Here is a 22,291-nt window from a genome sequence, read left to right on the forward strand (position 1 = left end):
TAAATATAATATAATACAAATCAACCAACCTTAAATTGACACTCATCAATACCTTCTGAGCTTTTATCATTCCATTATCGTATTTATGCATCTGGTTATTTATGTACCGTCTCATAGTGATGTACCGCCACAGTTACTCACATATTCTTATTTAATCACTTTGCTACTCTATTACATTAATAGGCCAAAATGTAAATATTGCTCTGTACAATCTCTCCCCTTTTCCAGTTCCAAGTTGATTTCCCTGATTTTTTGTAACTTTCTCACATCCTTTATTTGATTCACTGTATTTATTCACTGTATTTAAAGTTCAAGGTTCTTACTGAGAACATTGTTTTAAGTTATGTTATGCTTTACACACTCTGTTAATTGTAAACCGGGTTGATGTGATGCCTGTCATGAAACTCGGTATAACAAAAACAATAAATAAATAAAATAAAATAAATAAATATAAATATAAATAATACAAATTAAATTACATAGACCATAATAGTGATAATAATGATGATAATAACTCGTCGACAGGAAGAGGAACAATGTAAGGGATGTTTAAAGCGTGAATAAATATCTTGAATAATTAGGGGGGTAGTCTAAGTTGTGCTGTGTGGGTACATAGACCTTATTGAAGTGTATAAATCTGGGTTATGCATGAATTAAAGAAGACTGATGAATCAGAGAAGGAGTCTTAAACAGGTGAGTTGTTCAGATCTAGCGTGGTTGGTTCTTGAGGGGAATATGGGTGAGCGAGGATCTGATGTTCTGAAGTTGGACTATTTTTCTCTTTGACCGGTGTCTGAGTGATCTTGTGATTCTGTATAGGCTTGCCTGAAAAGCCACGTTTTTAGGTTTTTCTTAAAAGTTAGATGACAAGTCTCTTGGCGTAGATCCGGCGGTAATGAGTTCCAGAGGGTGGGCCCAGCTGTGGAGAGAGCTCGTTTTGTAAGTGTAGTTTTGATCGGGGGAGCATATAAGGAGCCTTTGTAGTTGTACCTGATGGGTCTTTGTGATGAGTGAGGGCGGAGTTGTGAGATTAGATTTAGGTGTGCGATGCCCATGATATCCTTGTGGATCATTGATAATGTCTTGTAGGAGATTCTAGCTTTTATAGGAAGCCAGTGAAGGCTGTGTAGAATAGGTGTTATGTGGGCTCTTTTATTTGTGTTAGTGAGTAGCCTCGCTGCGGCATTCTGCACCAATTGTAATGGTCTTGTGGATATGGCTGGGAGACCTAGCAGTAGAGAGTTGCAGTAATCCAGCTTAGACAGAATTATAGACTGGACTACTAGCCGGAAGTCACTAAAGTGAAGAAGAGGTTTAAGATTTTTTATCACTTGGAGTTTGAAATAGCATTCTTTAGTTGTGTTGGTAATGAAGGATTTAAGGTTGAATTTGTTGTCGAGACGCACTCCCAGGTCTCTGACGGAGGTGGAGTGGTTAATAGTTAGTTTTGAGAATTGTGTTGCGCTTTGGGAGTTGGTAAGGGTATGGTTTTCGTCTGGTGAGATGATGAGGATTTCTGTTTTGTTTGGATTAAGTATGAGGTTCAAGCTGGATAGCAGGGTGTTCATAGCCTGTAAGCAGTTATTCCAATGTGCCCAAGTTTTTTGCAGTGATTCTGTGATGGGCAGGAGAATCTGAATGTCATCAGCGAAAATATAATGTTTTAGCTTGAGATTAGAGAGAAAGTGGCAGAGTGGAAGCAGGTAAATATTAAATAGTGTAGGTGAGAGAGATGATCCTTGTGGTACTCCTCGAGTTGATTTGATAGGATGCGATTCTTCATTATTGATTTTTACTTTGTAGAATCTGTTCTCCAGGAACGATTGGAACCAGCTAAGAGCTTCTCCTTGAATTCCTATATCGGTTAGCCGCTCGAGTAGGATGGTATGGTTGACCGTGTCGAATGCGGCGGATAGGTCCAGAAGCGCGAGGAGGTAAGGTTGTTTTTTTTCGAGATTAAGAAGGATGGTGTCCGATAACGATGTTAGAAGTGCTTCAGTGTTTTGTGATTTCCTGAAGCCGAACTGGAAGGGGGAGAGAATGTTGTTATCCTCCAGGTATTCCGACAGTTGCTTGTTGACGAATCGTTCCATAACTCTTGAGATCAGGGGAAGGTTAGCGATAGGGCGGAAATTTGCAGGGTCATCCGTTGAAAGGTTTGGTTTTTTTAGTAAAGGTTTCAGAACGGCTATTTTGAGTTGATCTGGGACTTTTCCTTGGATTAAGGAGCAGTTGATGATGTCTGCTATTGGTTTAGAAATGGTGTTAGGGGTCGATAGGAGAAGATTGGAGGGTATGGTATCCAGAGGATGGGAAGAAGGTTTGAGCTTCTTGAGAATAAGTTCGATTTCCAATGATGAAGGAGTTTCGAATGATGATAAGCTGTATTCTTTGTCATGTGATGGGGTTGTTGGCTGTGGAACCGTCGTTTGTTGGGTGGAGATTGGCTTCAGGAGGTTGGTGATCTTTTTATCAAAGTAGATTGCTAGTTCCTCAGCTTTGTTGGCTGCTTGTTCATCTGGAATGATAGGTGGAGTGGGTTTTGTTAAGGAAGATACAAATGAGAATAGAGCTTTTGAGTCCAGTGCAAAGTTGTGGATTTTTTTTGCAAAGAAGTCTTTTTTAGCCTTTAAGATGGCTAATCTGTATGTGTTGAGATGGGATTTGTAGTTTAGCGTTGTGATGGTGGAAGGAGACTTGCGCCAATTGTTTTCTTTTTTCCGAAGTTCTTGTTTGAGAGTTTTGAGTGTCGGAGTGTACCATGGTTGTCTTTTAGCTTGGGGTGGTTTTACGGATTTGGTGATGGAGGGGCAGGTAAGATCTGCGATCTCGTTTGTAATGTTGAGCCAGGAGATGATAGCTGATGATGCGTCTGTTAAATCCAGTCGTTCGAGTTCTTTGGAAAGAATATTATTAAGATTGTCTATGGAGCAGGGTTTCCTGTAACGTATAGTGGTTACTGGAAATATAGGGCGAGGCTGGTCTTTAATTTGGAATTCAGCAGAGATGACGTGATGGTCCGACCATGGGACTGGGACGCAAATAGGGTTGTTTGTTGGTGTTATGCCATGGTTGAGAAAGATCAGGTCGAGGGTATGTCCCGCTTTGTGCGTGGGGTCTTTAACTATCTGATTGAAGCCTAGGTGGTTGAGTGCTGAGAGAAGGATATCACAATTATGGGTTAGAGGTGTGCTGTTTACATGTAAGTTAAAGTCTCCCATCAACATAGCTGGTTTGTTCTGATTGCAATGTTTTGTAGTAAATTCAATTAGAGGAGAAGGGTCTGTGTCTAAGGTTCCAGGTCGTGAGTAGACTAAAGTTATTTGTAGATGGTCCGAATTGAAAAAGGCAATTTCAGTGTTCTTTATTGTGGTAGATAATTGGAGTGAGAGCCCTATGCCCTTTTTTGTGGCTAGAAGGATCCCTCCACCCCTTTTTTTGGTTCTAGGGATTGAATGTATGTCATAAAGATGGTTGGGTAGCTGGTTTAATAGAACTGTGTCTGTGGGTTTCAGCCATGTCTCAGTGATGGCGCAGATATCGGGGTTGTTGTCTGTCAGGTGGTCGTTGAGGAGGTGGAGTTTTTTTGTGATCGATTGGGCGTTGAATAGTGTGAGCGTGAATAGTGTTAATCCTAACGTTTGAGAAATGGGGGAGATCATGATTGGAATCAATCTCTGTTGTCGTAATCCTAGAATCCTGGGTTTATTGGGTTTGAGTTTAGGAGTGTAATGGATAGTAGGTATATGTGTAGGGTGCATGTTATGGTGCTGGTGTATTGAACTGTATCCTTTCTTGAAATCCAGAGTTGTGGTTGGGTGGCTGTTAGGAGACGATTAGATGAGTGGTTGTGGTGTGGATGGTAGATGATTGGATGAATGAATGCTGGTAAGGTAGATAAGTGGATGCAGGATTTTGATGGATGCAGGAAGGAGCCTATCTATTCTGGGGACCTGCTTTCGCTGTGCGGTCGGCACTCGGGAGTCTCGTTGTAATAGAGGATTTTCGCCGGCTCCTACTGTGGTTGGGTGTTGATGGTGGTAAGGAGCGCTCCGGGGCTCTCAGGGGCTGCACGAAGGGGCGCACAAAGGGGCCAGCCCCTTTGTCGTGCTCCTTCGACGTGCGACGCTCGGCGTGCGACGCCTAGGCGCCTCGGTGTGTTTAAAGGGCTCCTGGCCCTGCTGCGATTGGCGGGTGGTTTTACTTTTTTATTGGCTGCTTCCGGCCCGGGGGAGGGCAGAGGGAGGCGCCTCGGGTCCCGGCTCGGTGCCTCGTGGTCGGCGCGGAGGTCTGCCGGGGGCAAGGGTGCGATCAAGGCCTTACCCCGGTGGGTCTCGGCGCCGGCTGCGCAGGCCTCGCACGGACGGTCGCGCTGGAGCAGTTCGGTCCCGCTGGAGCAGGTAAGTTCATGTTGGAAAAGTGGGCTTCATAGAATCCAAAAGGAGTTTTGGGAAGTAAGAAACCCATTTTGAAGAAGAGGATGTCCCATTTTCCAGCAATTGCTACTCAGGGGACATGAGAATGTGTATTTTTATGCCACAGACTACCAAAACCATACAAGTGAAACTCCACCACACGAAGGTGATACCTATAATTTGCACATAACAAAACTCACACCTTCCAGTATCATAACAAAAACAATTTTTTTCTTTCTTATGTTGTTAATTTTCTTCTTTTTCTATTCTTTTTTTATCTGAAAAAAATCTTTTGAATTTACCATAATTAATACTTTTAAACATAATCTGCCTTTCCTATCGACTCCCGTAGTGGGTAAGGTTTCCATCCTGGGAATATTTTGGGCTTAAAAAGTCTGGTGAGTCCCTGTGCACCTCTTGGACTCAGGAAACGGGGAAACCCTGCTTTTAGGGCTTCACAGGTTAGGGAAGACCTGCCCCTCTTTATCCTCAATCAGAATGGAGGAATGTGGTGACCTGGTGCCAGGACATTCCAGTGTTAACTTCATATTTGGGAAGAAGATATTTCTTTGACAAGATCTGGAAGGAAGTGTTTAGCTACCTCTCTTTCTACCCGTTCAAAGGACCATTAGCCAGCTGTTCCAGTCAGATTCATTACATAAGGCAACCCAGCAACAAGAGAGTCTAAGAGAACTACGAACTGTGAGTAACTAACAGGCCAATTCAATAAAATGTGCGGGAGAGCCTGCGCTCCGAATTGAGCACCCGCTCTGCAATCGCGCGCCTAGGCACCTCTCCTCGGCGCGCGATTCTGTATTCAAATTATGCCGCGTGCTAATAAGGAGGCGCTAGGGACACTAGTACGTCCCTATTGCCTCCTTATTAGCGAAAGTGGCGGCTGTCAGCAGGTCCGACAGCCAACACTTAATTTTACCGGTGTCGGTTTTCGAACCCGCTGACAGCCATGGGTTCGGAAAACAGGCAGATTTATTTTTTTTTTAATTTTTGGTGCCTCTGACTTAATATCGCTATGATATTAAGTCAGAGGGTGTACAAAAAAGCAGTTTTTTCTGCTTTTCTGTACACTTTTCCTGGTGCTTTCTAATGTTAATGCCTGCCCTTGGGCAGGCGTTAACTTCTGAGAGTAAAATGTATGGCTTGGCCGCACATTTTACTTTCAGTATTCCGGGGTAATAACTAATAGGCTCATCAACATGCATTTGCATGTGATAAGCAATATTAGTTTCGAGGGGGTTGGCCAGGCGTTTTCCACGCGCCATTACCCCTTACAGTATAAGGGGTAATAATAGCACGTCTAAAACACGTGGCCAAACGGGGGCTATACGGTGCGCTCAGCCGAACTCACCATTCTGTATCGACCTAAAAGTAATTAAGATCTCCGAGGACACCACACAAAGGAGTCTTTGCCCCTAGAGAGAGGGAGTATTTAAGCTCTCTATACAGAGACAGTAACATTAAATTTTACCAGTCTGGAAGTGGTTTTCCCACCCATCCAAGTTATTCCTTGCCCACCTCTATTTTTGCTCATCTTGGAGGGTAGAAGTTCCCTTGCCTGCCTTAAGATAATCCTGCACAGACAGAGGAAAGAGACTGTAAAAAGGGCTACCTCTGAGAATTCTGCTGCAGTGTGAGTTAAAGGTGCCATAATACAACAATGATTTCAACAGGAAAGATTGTATTGTTGGATGCTAAATCAGGGACTCCAGGGGTTTTATTTGGCACTTTCAACAAAGATTGGGACGTACAGTTATCCCTCTCCCAGGACAAGAACAAAGGCGTCAAGGTTCACCCTTGCAGTCGGGACCTTGGAAGTAATCTGCCCCTGCCCCCGACTCAGCAAAGAATCAGGCTCTGGAAGAAAGAGAATGTGTTCCAGCTAGCCTGATAAGGTTCCAGCCCCAAAGAGTCAAAACAAATTCTTTTATGCCCCACTCATGGGGGTACACACAAAGGCTATTTTCCTCTCCCAGATTAAACAAGTCTCCAGAAATCCAACTAAACGTCTGCGCACGCTATGGAAGCCCTTGCCCATACTTTTATAGCCAGACTGAGGGGACAGGCTAGGCATCTCGAGCTATTTTTCTTCATTAATGCCACCAGCATACGATGCCTGACCATTCTGGCAAGATCCTCCCTTCCCCCTTCCCAAAACAACTGAGATGAACTGTCTTTTGTTTTGAAATTTAAATAATTATTTAAATATGATGTAGAAATTAATTTTGAACGAGCCTGACAAACTCTTCAAGTTTGCAACCATTCCCCTTACATACCTGATGGGAATGTTATTACGTGTCCAGGTAATCTCTGGCTGTGGGTAAGAATCCACCGCACACATGAAGGTAGCAACCTCTTCAACCAATGCGTCCAGGGTTTCAAGAGGAGTGGTGATAAAAGGTGCTGAAAAGTGAACAAAATGAGAAGGTGTTTTACAAGTGCTTCATCCTCCGTATACTGCAGATATTTCACAATAGAAGCTAGGAATGGGAGCAATGATCAGATAAGGGCCTCTTTAAATCCCACCTGGTCCTGAAACTGCTCTTATGCCAGCCTGGCCCTCTTATGATTTAGATTTAATGCAAGCTCGTGTAGCTTAAGCTATCTCAGGTTTTCAGTTTCTCTGAGGTTACTTTAAATCTGTTGATTTTCTTTTGGGTAAAACATCAAACTCAAAAACGTCTTTAAAAGTTATTTAAAAAAAATCTAGACAAGTTTTATAAAAACATAGCTTTAGGATCACAAAATGATTTTGCAAAAGCATCTCAATGTGTAAAGTTTCTTACTGAAAGCTAGTCTGGGGTAGGGGGGGCTGGATGAATAAATATGTTTTTGTACTCAGCCTGACATATCAATGTTCACTTTGGTTGCTAGGAGGCAGTCAAGCATATTCTAGTCAAGAGCCACACTCTGCATAATTTCAACTCTTTAGGTCTATGTAAACTATGATGGTAACTTTAAAATGAGGTGGGGGGCACACATGCACAGGATTTTTAAATCTGGCGCGCAATTGCACGCATGTGATTTTAAAACAGCGCGATTGTCTGCTCCTAATTTAAAGCCGTTACTCGAGCAAACGTAATTCGCATATCTTTCTTAGACATTTGCCAGTTTTAATTAATGCAGGAAAGCGGATTTTAAAACATGCCCATGTGAAGGACATTTGGCTCAGCCTCCAATCTTTCACACAGCAGGCTGCTCCTAACCCGTGGCCCAGAGCTGCTGTCTGCTAGGCCTCTTCTTGGTTCTTCCCCTGTGGTTCCTGCATGGCTTGCGGACTGGACGAAAGCCCCTTCTGCCCCTTCCCCTCCCAGCATGGAATGAACAGGTAGGGTCCCAGCAGAGAAGCCTAAGCACTGGGTCCCTCCAGAAACCAGGATGCCGTCTGACTGAGCCCATCCCAGAGTGGCAGTGGCTTCTCTAGACACAATGATCTGAGGGGGGGTGACAGGGGAACAAGCTGCGTTTGGAAGGGGGAAAGCCCCCATGGCATTTCTACACATTACATCAACCTCCACAGCAGGGCCCTCTGCATTTAAGTTGGGCCATGAGAGATACAATAAGAGAAAGGTCCAAGGACCATCAGTGCAATTAAGCCCCTTCCTGGCCAGTTTCAATCACCCAATAAAACTGTCATTAAAATTATTTGATAGTATCACTCAATCATTTCCTCTATATGGATATAGGAGTGAAGTCTAAAACCTAATCAGGGAGGGATAGAATTTCAACAAACCTACTGCACCTCCAGTTCTGTAACACATTCTCTGCATCCATAGAAATTCCTTCAAAAATGGACATAGGACATTTCCCCTTTCAACTCACCATACTTATATATATTCAAATTTTAATGCCATCTTAGCAACGGCAACAAAAACACCTTCCACTCCCAGACACTTTTTGAAGTAACATAAAATCCTGCAAACCAGACCCAGAACCTATGTAGCAAACCTGCCTTATCATAACAGCAGTAACTCCCAGGATTCAAACAGCAGCAAACGTTCCTGAGAGAGGGCAGCCATGTAAATATCACTGCACCATCACCAATACATCCATCCAGACTGCCATGGATCCCTAACAGACACTACAGAACCCCTCACCTCAGTCACACATGCAGAACACAGACTGAGCACAAATTAGAAACACACAGGGGATCTCGGAGGGCAAGGAAGGGACTATAAAAGTGAGCAGGAGATGTGGATGAGCAGACTGGATGGGCCATGTGTCCTTGATCTTCCGTCATGGTATAGAGGGAGATGGAAGGGGCAGAGGGAAAGAGGAGGAAAAATACTTTCCAAGCCACTCTGGTGAAAAGACACACATGCAAGGGTTTCCTTTCACGAGTAAAACAATGTACATTGGATTTCCAAAGAATAAAGTGGCAAGAAACATATTTACAACCTATTTACAAAGAGGTAGATCAAGCAGATGAATAGTTCCACTTCAATATAGAATGGAGTAGTTCCAGTAGATTGTACCATCAATTATTTACACTTTTTTCATTTTTTACTTTTGTCCCTCTTATTTTAGTACAAACTTCTTCACAACTGCTGCTTACAAAGTACTACACTGGGGTTAGAGCGGAAAATGTCCACATTAGAGAGTCCAGTTTCTGCAGCAAGGGGAAGAAGTTGAAGGCCTTACAAACTTCATCCTGATTCCTCTGGCGTAGTGGTGGGGTGAGGGAGCTACTCTACATCGCCTTCTCTTTTTCCTTGGGAAGCTCCAAACTTTGTTTTCTCTCTCCAGTCAAGAGAGGCTCAGAGCTGAAATTTTCTACAGGGTTCTCTGCACTTCCTCTACTGACCGAACCCGAGTATTACACTTCCTAAAGGGGTGCTGTAGGATGGCATCATTTTGTATTAAAGAATGTTACCTTACTTACAGGCCGATAAAGTAAAAATCACGGGCGAGCGCCCGCTCTCCCGGCGCGCGCACAGGCCACTCTCCTCTGCGCGCGATTCAGTAACTTCATTTATTTAAATTAGGGCCCGAGGTAAAAAGAGGAGCTAGGGACACTAGCGTGTCCCTAGCTCCTCTTTATGGACAGGAGCGGTGGCTGTCAGCGAGTTTAACAGCGAACGCTCAATTTTGCCGGCATCGGTTCTCAAACCCGCTGACAGCCACGGGTTCGGAAACCGGTCTCCGGCAAAATTGAGCGTCTGGTTTTCAAGCCGCGGGCTGCTTTCAAATTTTTAAATTTTTTACTTTTTTTTACTTTTGGGACCTCCGACTTAATATCGCCGATATTAAGTCAGAAAGTGCACAGAAAAGCAGTTTTTACTGCTTTTCTGTGCACTTCCCCGGCGCTGGCAGAAATTAATGCCTGCCTTTGTGTAGGCGTTAATTTCTTAAAGTAAAATGTGCGGCTTGGCTGCACATTTTACTTACTGTATCGCGCGGGAATGACTAATAGGGCCATCAACATGCATTTGCATGTTGTAGACGCTATTAGTCTCGGGGGGGGGCGGGGGTTGGACGCGTGTTTTCGACGCGCTATTACCCCTTACTGAATAAGGGGTAAAGCTAGCTCGTCGAAAACGCGCGTCCAAATACCAGTTAACCATGCGCTCCACCGGAGCGCACTGTACTCTATCAGTCTGTTAATTAGTAAGGAAGCAAGCCCATACAGGCTGATAAGCAGTCCTAATCAAACCAAAATGATAAAGGGGATGGAACAGCTTCCCTATGAGGATAGGCTGAAGAGATTAGGGCTGTTCAGCTGGGAGAAGAGACGGCTGAGGGGGGATATGATAGAGGTCTTTAAGATCATGGGAGGTCTTGAACGAGTAGATGTGACTCGGTTATTTTCACTTTCGAATAATGGAAGGACTAGGGGGCATTCCATGAAGTTAGCAAGTAGCACATTTAAGACTAATCGGAGAAAATTCTTTTTCACTCAACGCACAATAAAGCTCTGGAATTTGTTGCCAGAGGATGTGGTTAGTGCAGTTAGTGTAGCTGGGTTCAAAAAAAGGTTTGGATAAGTTCTTGGAGGAGAAGTCCATTAATGGCTATTAATCAATTTTACTTAGGGAATAGCCACTGCTATTGATTGCATCAGTAGCATGGGATCTTCTTGGTGTTTGGGTAATTGCCAGGTTCTTGTGGCCTGGTTTTGGCCTCTGTTGGAAACAGGATGCTGGGCTTGATGGACCCTTGGTCTGACCCAGCATGGCAATTTCTTATGTTCTTATGTTCTTATGACTCTGTAATGAATGCCTTATGCTTTCGGTGACCTCTCCAAACCACAGTAACATAGTACTATAGTAAATGATAGCAGATACGGACCAAATTGACCCTTTCAGACTGCCCAGTTCAAATTCTTCCAATTGGGTAAATGAACATAACAATTCTCATATGTAACCCAACCCCCTGACATCTTGTCTTTCACCTGATGGTTCATCCTTTTACTCACTGTTGTCCTCCACATCTGTCCCAAGTGTGCCTAGAATCTGTTAAAAGTGCTGGCCTCTTCCACCTCCAATAGTATGCCTTGTCATCCTCAACTTTGATATTACAAGATCAATACTTAATCCAACATCCAGGCCCCCTTCCATTTATTATTAGCAAGCTCTGCAACAATCTCCCACTCTTAAAAAAAAAAAATCCAGCTTCCCCATTCTCATTGAAGTTTGGGCTTTAATCATGGTCTCTCCCTTCATGTTTATTTATTTATTTATTTATTTATCAAGTTTTATAAACCGTCGTTGGGTTTCGCCATCACAACTGTTTACAAAGTTTCGATGTTTAACAGAGTGTTCAAAAAATTCACATGCTTGTTAACATAGTTATCTTAGTCGTTATAAGCATTTGGTTGTAAATTGTACAGGTTAAATTATGTGCTTTGGATTGGTTCTGCATGTTTATATTGGCTGATAGGGAGGGAAGTTGTAGCATAGAGTCATAGGGTGGTTTAGTAGGCTTTGGTGAACATCCAAGTTTTTAGTTCTTTTTTGAAGGTTTTTAAATTTTGTTGTGTTCTCAGTTCGGTTGGGAGGGAGTTCCATAGTTCAGGGCTTCCTAGGGATATGGTTCTCTTCCAAGTTGAGGTAAGTTTGTGATGAGCAGGTGGAATTTTTAATAAACCCTTGTTAGCTGAACGGAGATTTCGGTTTGGTGAGTGGAGTTTTATGGATGCACTTAGCCAATTTGTTTGTTTTTCATATATTATTTTGTGTATTATGGATAGTATTTTGTAGTCTATCCTGTATTTTATTGGGAGCTAGTGTAGTGAAATGAGAGTTGGAGCAATGTGATCATATTTTTTCGTTCCTGTGAGTATTCTGATGGCTGTATTTTGAAGGATTTGGAGAGGTCGGATGGTGGTGAGAGGTAAGTTGAATAGCAGGGAGTTGCAGTAATCCAGGTTGGAGAAGATGAGTAGTTTGGAGGACTGTTCTGAAGTTGTTGGGGGAAAGGAAAGTTTTTAGATGTCATAGGGTTAGGAGTTTGTGGTATCCATCTTTGATTTTTGCGGAGATGTGGTTCTTGAAGGATAGTTCCTTGTCAATTGTGACAATAATAATAATAATAATAATAATAATAATTTGTTGTTACCCCAATCATCTTGGAAGCCCAGTGCAGTCATATCACTGCTGTTTAGGGTTATAACTGTCATTCCATACATGTTACCCAGTGCATCTTTACTATCGTTTTGTGCCACTAGGGATCCTTTGTGCTTATCCAATGCCATTTTGAATATTTGTACCTTTATTTTCTCTAGCACCTCCTTCAGGAGTCCATCCCATGCCTCTACCACCTTTTCATCCATTCTAGACAACACTGAACAAGCAGTCCACAAAGTTGCTGGTCTCCTCCTGACTCCTCATTTTATACCTCTACATTCCTTTACTTGGGTTTCCACCCAACACACCCTATTATTACTATTCCTCTTAACACCTGATCCTTTCTAGTCAGATGTATTAAACATAAAGGAGGTTGTTTTCCAGTCCTTCCAGGGTCATCTTGTTCAGAATGGCTGCAGTGGCATCAAATTCTGCAGTAATGGATAAAATCTCAACATCCCAAGAACTGCCTCCAATAAAAGAAAACAAGGTTTCTGAAACCATCCTGGATCTCCAATTGATAGTTCAGGCCAGCAATGATGTCCTCAGCTATCATTTGAAAGGAACCTATGGCCAGGAATCAAAATACCATCATAATGTTAGTTTCTGCATACAAGTTGCAGGGCTTCTGATTACTGATCTGTAAATGCAATCTCACCAGTTCAGAGAGATTGCAGAGAAGTGGAGGAGTAGCAGCCTAATGGTTAGTAGGGATGTGAATCGTTTTTTGACGATTTAAAATATCGTCCGATAATGGTTAGAGCAGTGGGCTACAAACTAGGGAAGTCAAGGTTTGAATCCTACTCCTTATGGCAATGGGCAAGTCACTCCACCCTCAATTTTCTCAGGTACAAACTTAGGGGATCATTTAATAGGAATTTTATCCATAGACACAGAATGGGAGAAAGCCTTTAGTAAAGAGACCCCTTCAATTGTAAGTCCTCTGGGGATAGGGAAATACCTACAGTACATAAATGTAATCTGCTTTGAAGTGTCCGAAAAAGAAGAATAAAAATAAAATATCTCTTCTGGTTTTAATACTCCTCCTTTGTGGCATGACTACCCTCCTGCTGTTCAGTGGCTTAGAGTTGATAAATTGTAACTCTTGCTTGGGCGTCACTATTCACAAATGACGTGATTAAGAGGAATACCCTTCTTTCCTTTGGGCACCTTACCAAGACTAAGGGGGATATTCCCCACCTGTACAGTATCTTGGAGGTAGAAGGGAAAGGCAGGGTTAATAAATGAAATTGACAAGGAATCAACGTTTGTTTTTATATATATACATTTTTTTTTCCTTTTACTTTTCTAAGTAAATTAAATAATGCTCCTTTCACAACCAATGTACTAAAAAAAAATTAATAACAATCCTAATTCTTTTTTTTTTTAGGTAATCAGAATTACAGAGCCAGCTCCACTAATTACAAGAATTCTCATCAGATAAGTATTTTTTTCTGATGCATATATCAAATTTAAATTGATTAATAACATTTACTCTATGCTTATCAAAGTATGTTACCCTAAGAATTGAATCTTTGTGTGTATTTTTATGTTTTTCAGTAAGCACAAGTACAGAATCTGCTGCAAAGCATTCTGGAATTGCAGGTAAGTATATTGGGGCGGATTTTCAAAGGGATATGCACGTAAGTTACACGTGTAACCCCAAGAATCCGCTCTTGTGCGCGCCGAGCCTATTTTGCATAGGCCCGGTGATGCGCGCAAGCCCCGGGATGTGTATATGTCCCGGGGCTTGAAAAACGGGGCGGGGAGGGGGCGGGGATGGAGCCTCCAGGCACAGCGGCCTTTTGCTGCTATGCCCGGGATCGTGGGCCGGCCGTTGGCCAGCGCGCACAATCTACGCCTGCCCAGAGGCAGGCGCAACTTCTAAGTTAAAGGTAAGGGGGGGGGGGTTAGGAAGGGCTGGGGGGTGGGTTAGGTAGGGGAAGTGAGGGGAAAGTGGAGGGGCGGAAGGAAAGCTCCCACCGGGTTGTGCACACAAATCTATGCCTGCGCGTAACTCTTAATATCCGGCCCACTGTTTTCTAAATTAACTACTTTTTGCAGCATATACCAGTGGCCTGGGCACGGTTATTACTATGGAGCTTATCTCAGCAACATTTTACAGGTATTACTGACTGCAAGAATATGCTTCCCTCCTCTCTTGATAGTGGACAAAGGATCAGAGTCAGTGAGAGTATCATAGCTCAGTGTTCCGTGACAATACACAGCTCAGTGTTCTTGGTATTTTTACCAAATATTATACCACTCAAGCACCTCCTGTTTCAATTAAGCTGACTTCAATCGCCATGTGACAGTTTTAATTTTACTTTTAACTAAACTAGCCTTCACCTTACCGTGCCAGGATACAGTGCTTAAATTCACTCGAATACGCACGCACTCTTATATTTATGTTTTTACTATTCTTTCTCCTCAAATTAAGATTTTGTTACTTTCTGAGGCCTATGGGAGAGAGCATCAAGACAGTGCTTCCACCCTGTTCAACTGCAGCCCCTAGTCTGACTAAATTCTAAACTGCCTATAGTTTTTCTGTGCTCTTCAGATTCCTGTACCGGGATGTCATTAGGTATTATTTAGTATTGATGCTAGACGGTATCCTTTAAACAGGCGTTAGTCTGCTTTTCTAGTACTCTGAGCCAATTATGCAGGGTGTCTGGAATTTTTCTGTAATTTTATTTTTATTTAATGATATTTGATATTTTAAAGCCTAATTGTACTTTGACCCAAGCTAATGGTATTATGCTGACCGGTTCACCAGTTGTTAGGGAAGCCATAACCACGTATCCCCGGGATACGCTTCGGAATTTTTTTGATCACTATAGCAGTCTTTGTTTGTCACGCAATGTCTCGGTCAGTCCACCAGTTTTAGTGATGGTTGGACACTACCAATGGTTGTAAAACATTAATTTTATTTTTGTTGTGGACATCCAAAAACATTTTTTTCATTAATAAATACATTATCCTGTCCTAATAAAATGTATACAAGTCATTTTCATTAAAAAAAAAACACTTTTCAGTTGACAGTTACCATTTGTTTTTATTATTTAAAATTTTCTAGTTCCATCTTCTGGATAATGCCTGAATTGGGGTGTCTTGGGTCTCTCCTGGTGCACATAATTAAAATTCCCTGGTTTCTAGGGGTTTTTGGAGGGTTTTAAATATCAACAAGGGTCTTCTTATCTGGCCACCACCTTTATTTGGCCCACAACTGACTTAATTTTCTCTATTTTTAGATTTCAGAGAGAATGGGCTCTTAAAGAAAACATAAAAACTTAATTTCGAACTCTGTGGCTTATGTTCCAACCTTATACGCATGGACAACTCTATAAATTTCTCAATAAGGGAATGCTGTAGAGCTCAAGGCACGAGCACAGTGTTTTTTCCTCCCTACGTTTTGGAAATCGATTTGTCTTAAATGTCACATTGTGCCCGAAAAAGGAGAGCAAAGGAGCGTGCCAACCTGGCGGTGCCTCCGGACACCCTTTGTGTCGGTCCGATAGACACTCATGTCCAGTGAGGCATTAGATCGGAAGTATTGTCATTGGAAAGGGAGGCAGATGTGGAGTTCCCTGCCCCCTCTCAGGACTCCTTAACATCTTTATCCCAGATCGATAAAGATCCTCCGGCCAATCCGGCTATTTCCAAGGATAGCCAATTCCTGCGGCGAGGGCGAGTACCGAAGATGTGATAGCCCCTAGTTCTGATGCAGGGTCAGGAGACACCAAGATCCTTGGAGTTTTAGTGGCTCACCTGTTGCTGGAGGTTTTGCAAACTTGGAGGAGCAATCATCTGCTTACATTCTGTCTCCACTTCAGAAACTGCCTGTGCAGTCTCTGGTAAAACCTGCACATATATCTTTAGAATCTATATGGGACGCCATTGCTAACTTGGGAACCTCTTTTACTATGAAGTTTAATCCTGTTACTGAGAGGATAAATTACATTGAAAAACAAGTTTCATCTTTGGAACTTTCTAGGGTTTCTATACAAGAAGATGTTGTAAAGATTAAACAGTCATCTCAAGTTTTGAATTCTTCTAATGATTTTCTAATAAAAGAAAATCTATTTCTGCAACATAAAATTGAAAACCTTGAAAATGTGATCAGAGGCAGAAACCTTCATTTTATTAATTTTCCTAAATTGCCCCATATTACAGCAAAAGACATGCTTAAAAATATTTACTAGAACATCTTAAGGTTCCCGAGTCTGCGGTTCCACCTGTCTAAGATTTTCAATCTTCCACCTTCTAAAAAGAAGGAATAACAACAAGAAGAAACTCAAGAAATGGACATTTTGACATCTAACTTAGATATTTCTACACTTTTGGAAACGTCAGATTCTGATTTGGCTCAGGCAGCCACAATGGTGGTTACCTTTGCTTTTGAAATGGATCGAGATTGGGTTTTGCGCTTGTTTTTTAAATATTGGCTTGAATCCTTTTTTCAAATGGCAGTTAGACTCTATCCAGATATTGCCTGGCAGACTCAAAAGAAGAGTCATCATTTTCTCTTAATGCATACTAGGATGTTACAGATTGGGGCTACATTTACTTTAAAATTTCCCTGTAAATGTATAGCAAAATATAAAGGATCAGTGTCTGCTTTTTTAAGCAATACGTTTGTACCTCAATCTGGGGATAATGAGCCTGTTCCTCCTCTTCCTCCCTTACAAGAGTGAGTTCCCTATCTGACTTATTATCCTCGCTGTAGTTATAAGAGGCTTTACATTTTCTTTAATGTATGTTACTATATTATTAAGCAATGGATCCTTTTAGTGGACTTACGGAGCAAAGTTATATCATTGTCCCTAGATAATATTGAATAAAAGTATTTTCCTTTACTTTTCTCATTTCTAATTTCAAGTTTGTAATTTTGAAATAGCACTGAAAAAGTTTATAAATAAAGAACTAAAAAAAAAAAATTCTCAATAAAACTGTGTCCTGCCACCTGCGGGCAGAATCTAGTCACCATCCCTTCCTAACATCCTCTGTCCTAGAGAATAATGAACAATCTATTTATATCTATTCACAGCTTTGTACAATAAAAGGCTCTTTTCCTCCTTTTCCTCCATACTTTTATTTTAGAGAGTAGATTGTCCAGTAACCTCGAATATGAAACAGCAGACATTAGTTAAACAAGAAGCTAGCTCCCACTTTCCAGCACCCCATTAAATAATGTCCTTTCCAATGTTCCAACCCCAGGCATTGCAGTAATGGTCCTTGGCATAGTCTTGCACCTTACAACTGACCACAAGGTGTCGCCACTGAGTGATGATTGAGATACCCTCCCCCAGGGCTATGAATGCTGCCACTACAGCAATGTTGACATAGCGTATTTTTTCTGCCTCTTATTTTTTGCTCTTTGCAAGTATTTTATAATTTATTTCTCTACTGAAATAAACAATTCTCACACATATCATGTTAAATTATGAAAGCAGTCATTTGTGGGCAAAAATAAGATGTTTAATCAATTGTGTTTGAGCTCACAGAAAAATGTAGCTTGCAGTACTTCAGTGGAAGCTCATAACCTGCCAGTACACTAAAAAACAGGCATTGGCTCTGTTGAAAGCCATCACTGCTATTACAAACATGTGAAAAGACAACTTATATGAGCAAAACAGATGTTGCCATGTTGTCATCAGAGTGTTAGATTCCCACTCCAAAGTTTAAACCTCCCCTCTTCAGTGTTGTAGCTCTCCAGAGCTATAAATAGCACGATTCAACATCTAATCTAGTAATAAGAAGGTACTGACTTTTGCTTAAATTAACTCAAAGAGAAAAACTGTCAAAAGTCACAGATAATGTTTTACCGTAAATTAATCTTGATTTTCACTAAAACATAAATCTGTGCCTAGCTGTTCTGTAGTTAGCCTGTCACCCATATGGAAACAGCAATAGGCGCCACTGCTGAAAGCGCGCAGGCAGTGGTACACGGGCTAGCAGTGCAGGAGAAGCATGTGCTGCTGCAGTCACTGCCTCTTCCCGGTCCAATCCTGTGGGATTCTGATTTTTCCTGCTCCCTCACAGGGCCAGCTCAGAGCACCATTTTGATGCCTGCAGCAAACACCGTGCATTCTGCAAGCAGGAACAATGTGAAGACACAGAGTGGCTGCAGAAGGAGGATGTGAATGCCACGGAGGAAGAGCTGTACACTCTGCACCGCCATCACTACTGAGAGGGAAGGAGAGAACCACCAAACAAGAGGAGAGAGTTGCACTGGAAGACTCAAAGATGCTGAGAAAGGAGGGACCGAGGGCAGTGCAGCCACAGCCACCTCCTGTAGAAAAAGGATAGTTAAACTCAGGCAGGGGGAACAGTTAGGGGGGATACTGGTAATGGCTGTGGGGGGGGGGGGGGGGCAGGAGGACCTAGAGGAAGATATTGGTGCTTTCCTAAAGTAGGGGATGGAGAGGGAAATACTGGTGCTTGGCCATGGAAGGGGGAAACAGAGAGAGGGACACTGAGTGGAGGCTGGTGGTAGGAGGGGAAAGACCAGAGAGGGGAGCTGCTGGTGATATATCTGGGAGAGGGGACAGAGATGGGGATGTTGGTGATGACCAAGGATAAGAGGAATAGAGAGGTTAGTCTAAAGGGGAAGGGGGTAATAGAAAGAGTGACACTGGGTGCGGTGAGAGAGAAGGAAGATGTCACTGTTGGACAGGGATGGGGGAGATAGAGGGAGAGACATTGTGCAGGTATTTCTGTAGCAGGTCCCCCATTTTGGGGCTTGATCCTCGACTTGGGGTGCTACAGGTCCGGGATCAAGTCTGGACAGGGAGGAAGACTTCTCTTCCAGGGCACCTGGCACTATCAATTACAATCTCCATGACCATTTCAGACTCTAGATCAAATAGTTCCAGTAGGTGCCAGATAGTTAAAAATAAGAGTAGGGAAGCCAAAATCAACACAACAGGGAGAAACCAGGAATCACAAATGGGTCCATCCATTCCCCTAGTAAATCCATTCTGGGGTTCACTCAAAGAAACACTGGAGTCCGATGATGATGTTCAAAGAAACTATAGTCTTTGTTGTAACTTAAAGAAGAGGATCCAGGTCAAGATGACAAAAAAATGAATGAACATACATCCACTGATCAATGTCCATCCTTCTTCTGTTTACTTCCCTTCCTGTTCTTGCACCTTCATCCTGATTGAAAATATCTTCACCAGTACGAGTGGGATAACTAGAGTGTAGTTCCAGGTCTGACATGAACTGGGCTAAAAGAACAAATATATCCCCAAGCCAAAATCAAACACTTCAACTGTAATCCAAACCCTCAAAAAATACAAGTCTCTTGAGTTGTTGGCTCAAAAAAGCAATGTCCTTCTCTCCAATCCACTCTTCCTCTATATCCTTTCCACTCCCCAACCCACTAAAGCATTGGGCATGCTTCATAGGTCTTCATACCACAAGCAGCCTATCCCCCAAAAAGGTGGGATTCATACAATGGGAGGAATAAGAAATATCAAAACCCCTCCTACTGCCCCTAGATAGAAAAATCACATAGGAATAATGTTAGTGACTAGCATAGTTCCATCAATTTGAAAAAGAGAAGGGGGTGCCAGGCAGAAGGAAGAAAGCAAGTGGAATGCTGGCAGGGTTTGTCAAGGGAGTCTGAAGATAGGTGATGATGGGATGTGTAGTCAGCTTTTAGTTCCAAGGGCTATGGATCCACAGGGCAGGAAAAAAAGTGTAGATGCTCAAAAGAAGAGAGAGAGGCTGCAGACAGGGCCATGCAACTGCTGCAGCTGTACAGAGAGGTGCCATTTTAGAAGCATGGCTCTCGAGGGGGCGGTACTTCCCTCACTTGAACACAGTGCCACCCCCATTATAGAGCATCACTGTGGCTAAAGCTGACCCTGCTCCCTCCCTTTTTCCTGGCAGGAGGAGAGCATTTCTTATGCACGCTCGCCTCCTCTGCCAGATTCAGTCTGATGTTTGAACACATGGGGGCCTATATTTATTTATTTATTTGTTTTAGTACTTTTATATACCGTTAATCTGTAATACAATCTTAACGGCATACAGAATAATAAAACGTGGTCATAAAAATATTAAATTACAAATTAAATATTCATAATACAAACAATAAAAACAGAAAATCAGTAGTAGCATTTAACAGGATCTTAAAATAAAAAGTTATAAACATAGTATTCTAATGCAGTAATTCAAGAAGAGATAAAATAAACATTAAAAAATAAAAACAATAAAATAAAACTTAAAAAGAATTAAGATAGTGTCTGATCATCAAGAGCTACTAATTCAGATATTGTATGCCTTTTTAAAGAGCCAAGTTTTTAATGTCTTCTTAAAGCCTTTAAGGTCTTTTTGTATCCTGTGTTCACAAGGTAATTGATTCCATAATTTAGGGCCTGCGATAGAAAATGCTCTTTCTCTGACTTCTGATAAATGAGCCAATCGAATGAATGGGACTGATAGTAGACCTTTGTTGGTGGACCTTAAGTTTCTTTCGGGGGTATGTAGGTGAAGTGAGGCATTAAGATATTCAATGTTATCATGGTATATAGATTTGTGGATTAGGCTTAAAACTTTGTAATCAATTCTGGTTTGATTGGCAACCAGTGAAGGTCAATAAGTGTTGATGTGATGTGATCATATTTTTTTCCGCAGCATAGGACTCTTGCAGTTGCATTCTGCAATAACTGTAGAGGTTGAATGTAAATGGATGGTAGACCAAGTAAGAGAGAATTACAATAGTCGATTGTAGAGAATATTAAGGATTGTATGATGGTTCGAAAGTTGTTAAATTCTAGTAGTGATTTTAGCCGTTATAGTTCATGAAGTTTATAATAGCCTTCCTTAATTTTGTGATTTATGTCAGATTTCAGTTTAAGGGGGTTATTTTCTATCCGTATTGTACGCAAAAAGTCCATTTTCGTGTACGATAGCAAGCGGGAGGTGGAGTCGGGGTGGGGAGGAGTTGGGGCGGTGAGGAGGCAGATGCAGCGGTATCTTCGCTGGTGGCGATAAGGTAAGTTACATTATCATCACCAGTAGCGCGCCCAATAGCACCATCTTTCACGGTGGCGCTATTGGGTGCGAAAGCCAGCAGCAATAACACCGCAGTGGTGCGATCGCTGCCGGCTTTCGCAGGCTCGCCCCCCCCCCCCCGCCCCCCATTACCGCAGGGATTCATCATTCTCTGAGAGAATGGAAAATCCAGGCCTAAGTTCATTATCTAGCATGATCCCTAAATCTCTAACTTGGGTTGTAGCGTCAATCTGCATAAAATTAGTCTTAAATTCTGTTGCACTTGGAGGTGGACCCTTGTCCTGGAGCAGTGGAGAACGGCTCCCTGGTAGGGACCAGAGAGCACCTGCCCCCAGGAGACAGGAGGAGACAGGCTGAGATGAGCTTCACCACTGGAAGCCCGAGGACCCCCGGGTGAAGCCCGTAGGGACCCGGGCCGCTTGGACTTAGATGGGCCTCGCAGGGTCTCCTGGAGAGATAGTAAAGAGGCGTGTCCACAATCAGCAAGGGAGCGCGGTCGGACTTCACACTGTTGGCCTGAAGAGGCAAGGAAGGCCCAAACAGCGTAGGCGATGACAAGGCAAGGGACAGAGCCAGAATCAGGAGACATAGTCAATGGTAGCCGAGGTCAGAATCCAAGGATCAATCCGAGGAGTGGTCAATGAGACAGAGGTCAGTTTCCGGAGGTCAGACGAGGTCACAAGGCAGGCAGAGGTCAGGATGCAGGCAGCAGACTGGAAGGTCAAGGAACAGGCCGAGGTCAGTACCAGAGAGACAGTCCGAGGGTACTACCTGGGAAGATGAACAGACATTCGCAGGAACAGGAGGATGCTGGAACAGTAGGACACGGGAACAAGGCTGGAACAGTAGGATCCTGGAACATGGCTGGATCAAGACTGGAACAAGACTGTGAACGCGGAGGCAACCTAACACACAATACAATGCCGACCTGATTGCCAAGGCAATGAGGTGCAGGCAGGGACTTCCTTATATTGTTCCATCAATTAGGGCACGCCGCGGAGCTAGGACCCGTCCCTGGCCCTACAAGAGGCCGGGCGGTCCGCGCGCTCGCGTGTAAGGACATGGCCAACGCCACTAGAGTCGCCGTACTCCAGTATGAGGCCTGGTGCGCAGTGGAAGGCCCGGCGACCGCCACCATGGGACACCGAGGCCTAGCAGAGCTCGCGGCTGCCGCTGGGGAGGCCAACCCGTGACCTGCAGAGAAGCCAGCAAGGTGAGCAGGCCCGTGCGCAGGCCGGATGCGGACAGGGCGTGCAACAAATTGGAAGT

General features: G+C 43.0%; 1 protein-coding gene across 2 annotated transcripts in view; it reads right to left on the bottom strand.

Moving 5' to 3' along the window:
• MUSK (muscle associated receptor tyrosine kinase) overlaps window positions 1-22,291 on the bottom strand; it is a 235,091-nt gene that overhangs the window by 191,026 nt on the left and 21,774 nt on the right. For both annotated transcript variants that reach the window (XM_029614825.1, XM_029614815.1), the window contains exon 2: window positions 6,707-6,833. In XM_029614825.1, coding sequence (XP_029470685.1) covers window positions 6,707-6,833 — 127 coding nt within the window. The remainder of the gene's footprint in view (window positions 1-6,706; window positions 6,834-22,291) is intronic.

This window comes from Rhinatrema bivittatum, chromosome 1 (assembly GCF_901001135.1).
Source record: "Rhinatrema bivittatum chromosome 1, aRhiBiv1.1, whole genome shotgun sequence".
NCBI lineage: Eukaryota > Metazoa > Chordata > Amphibia > Gymnophiona > Rhinatrematidae > Rhinatrema > Rhinatrema bivittatum.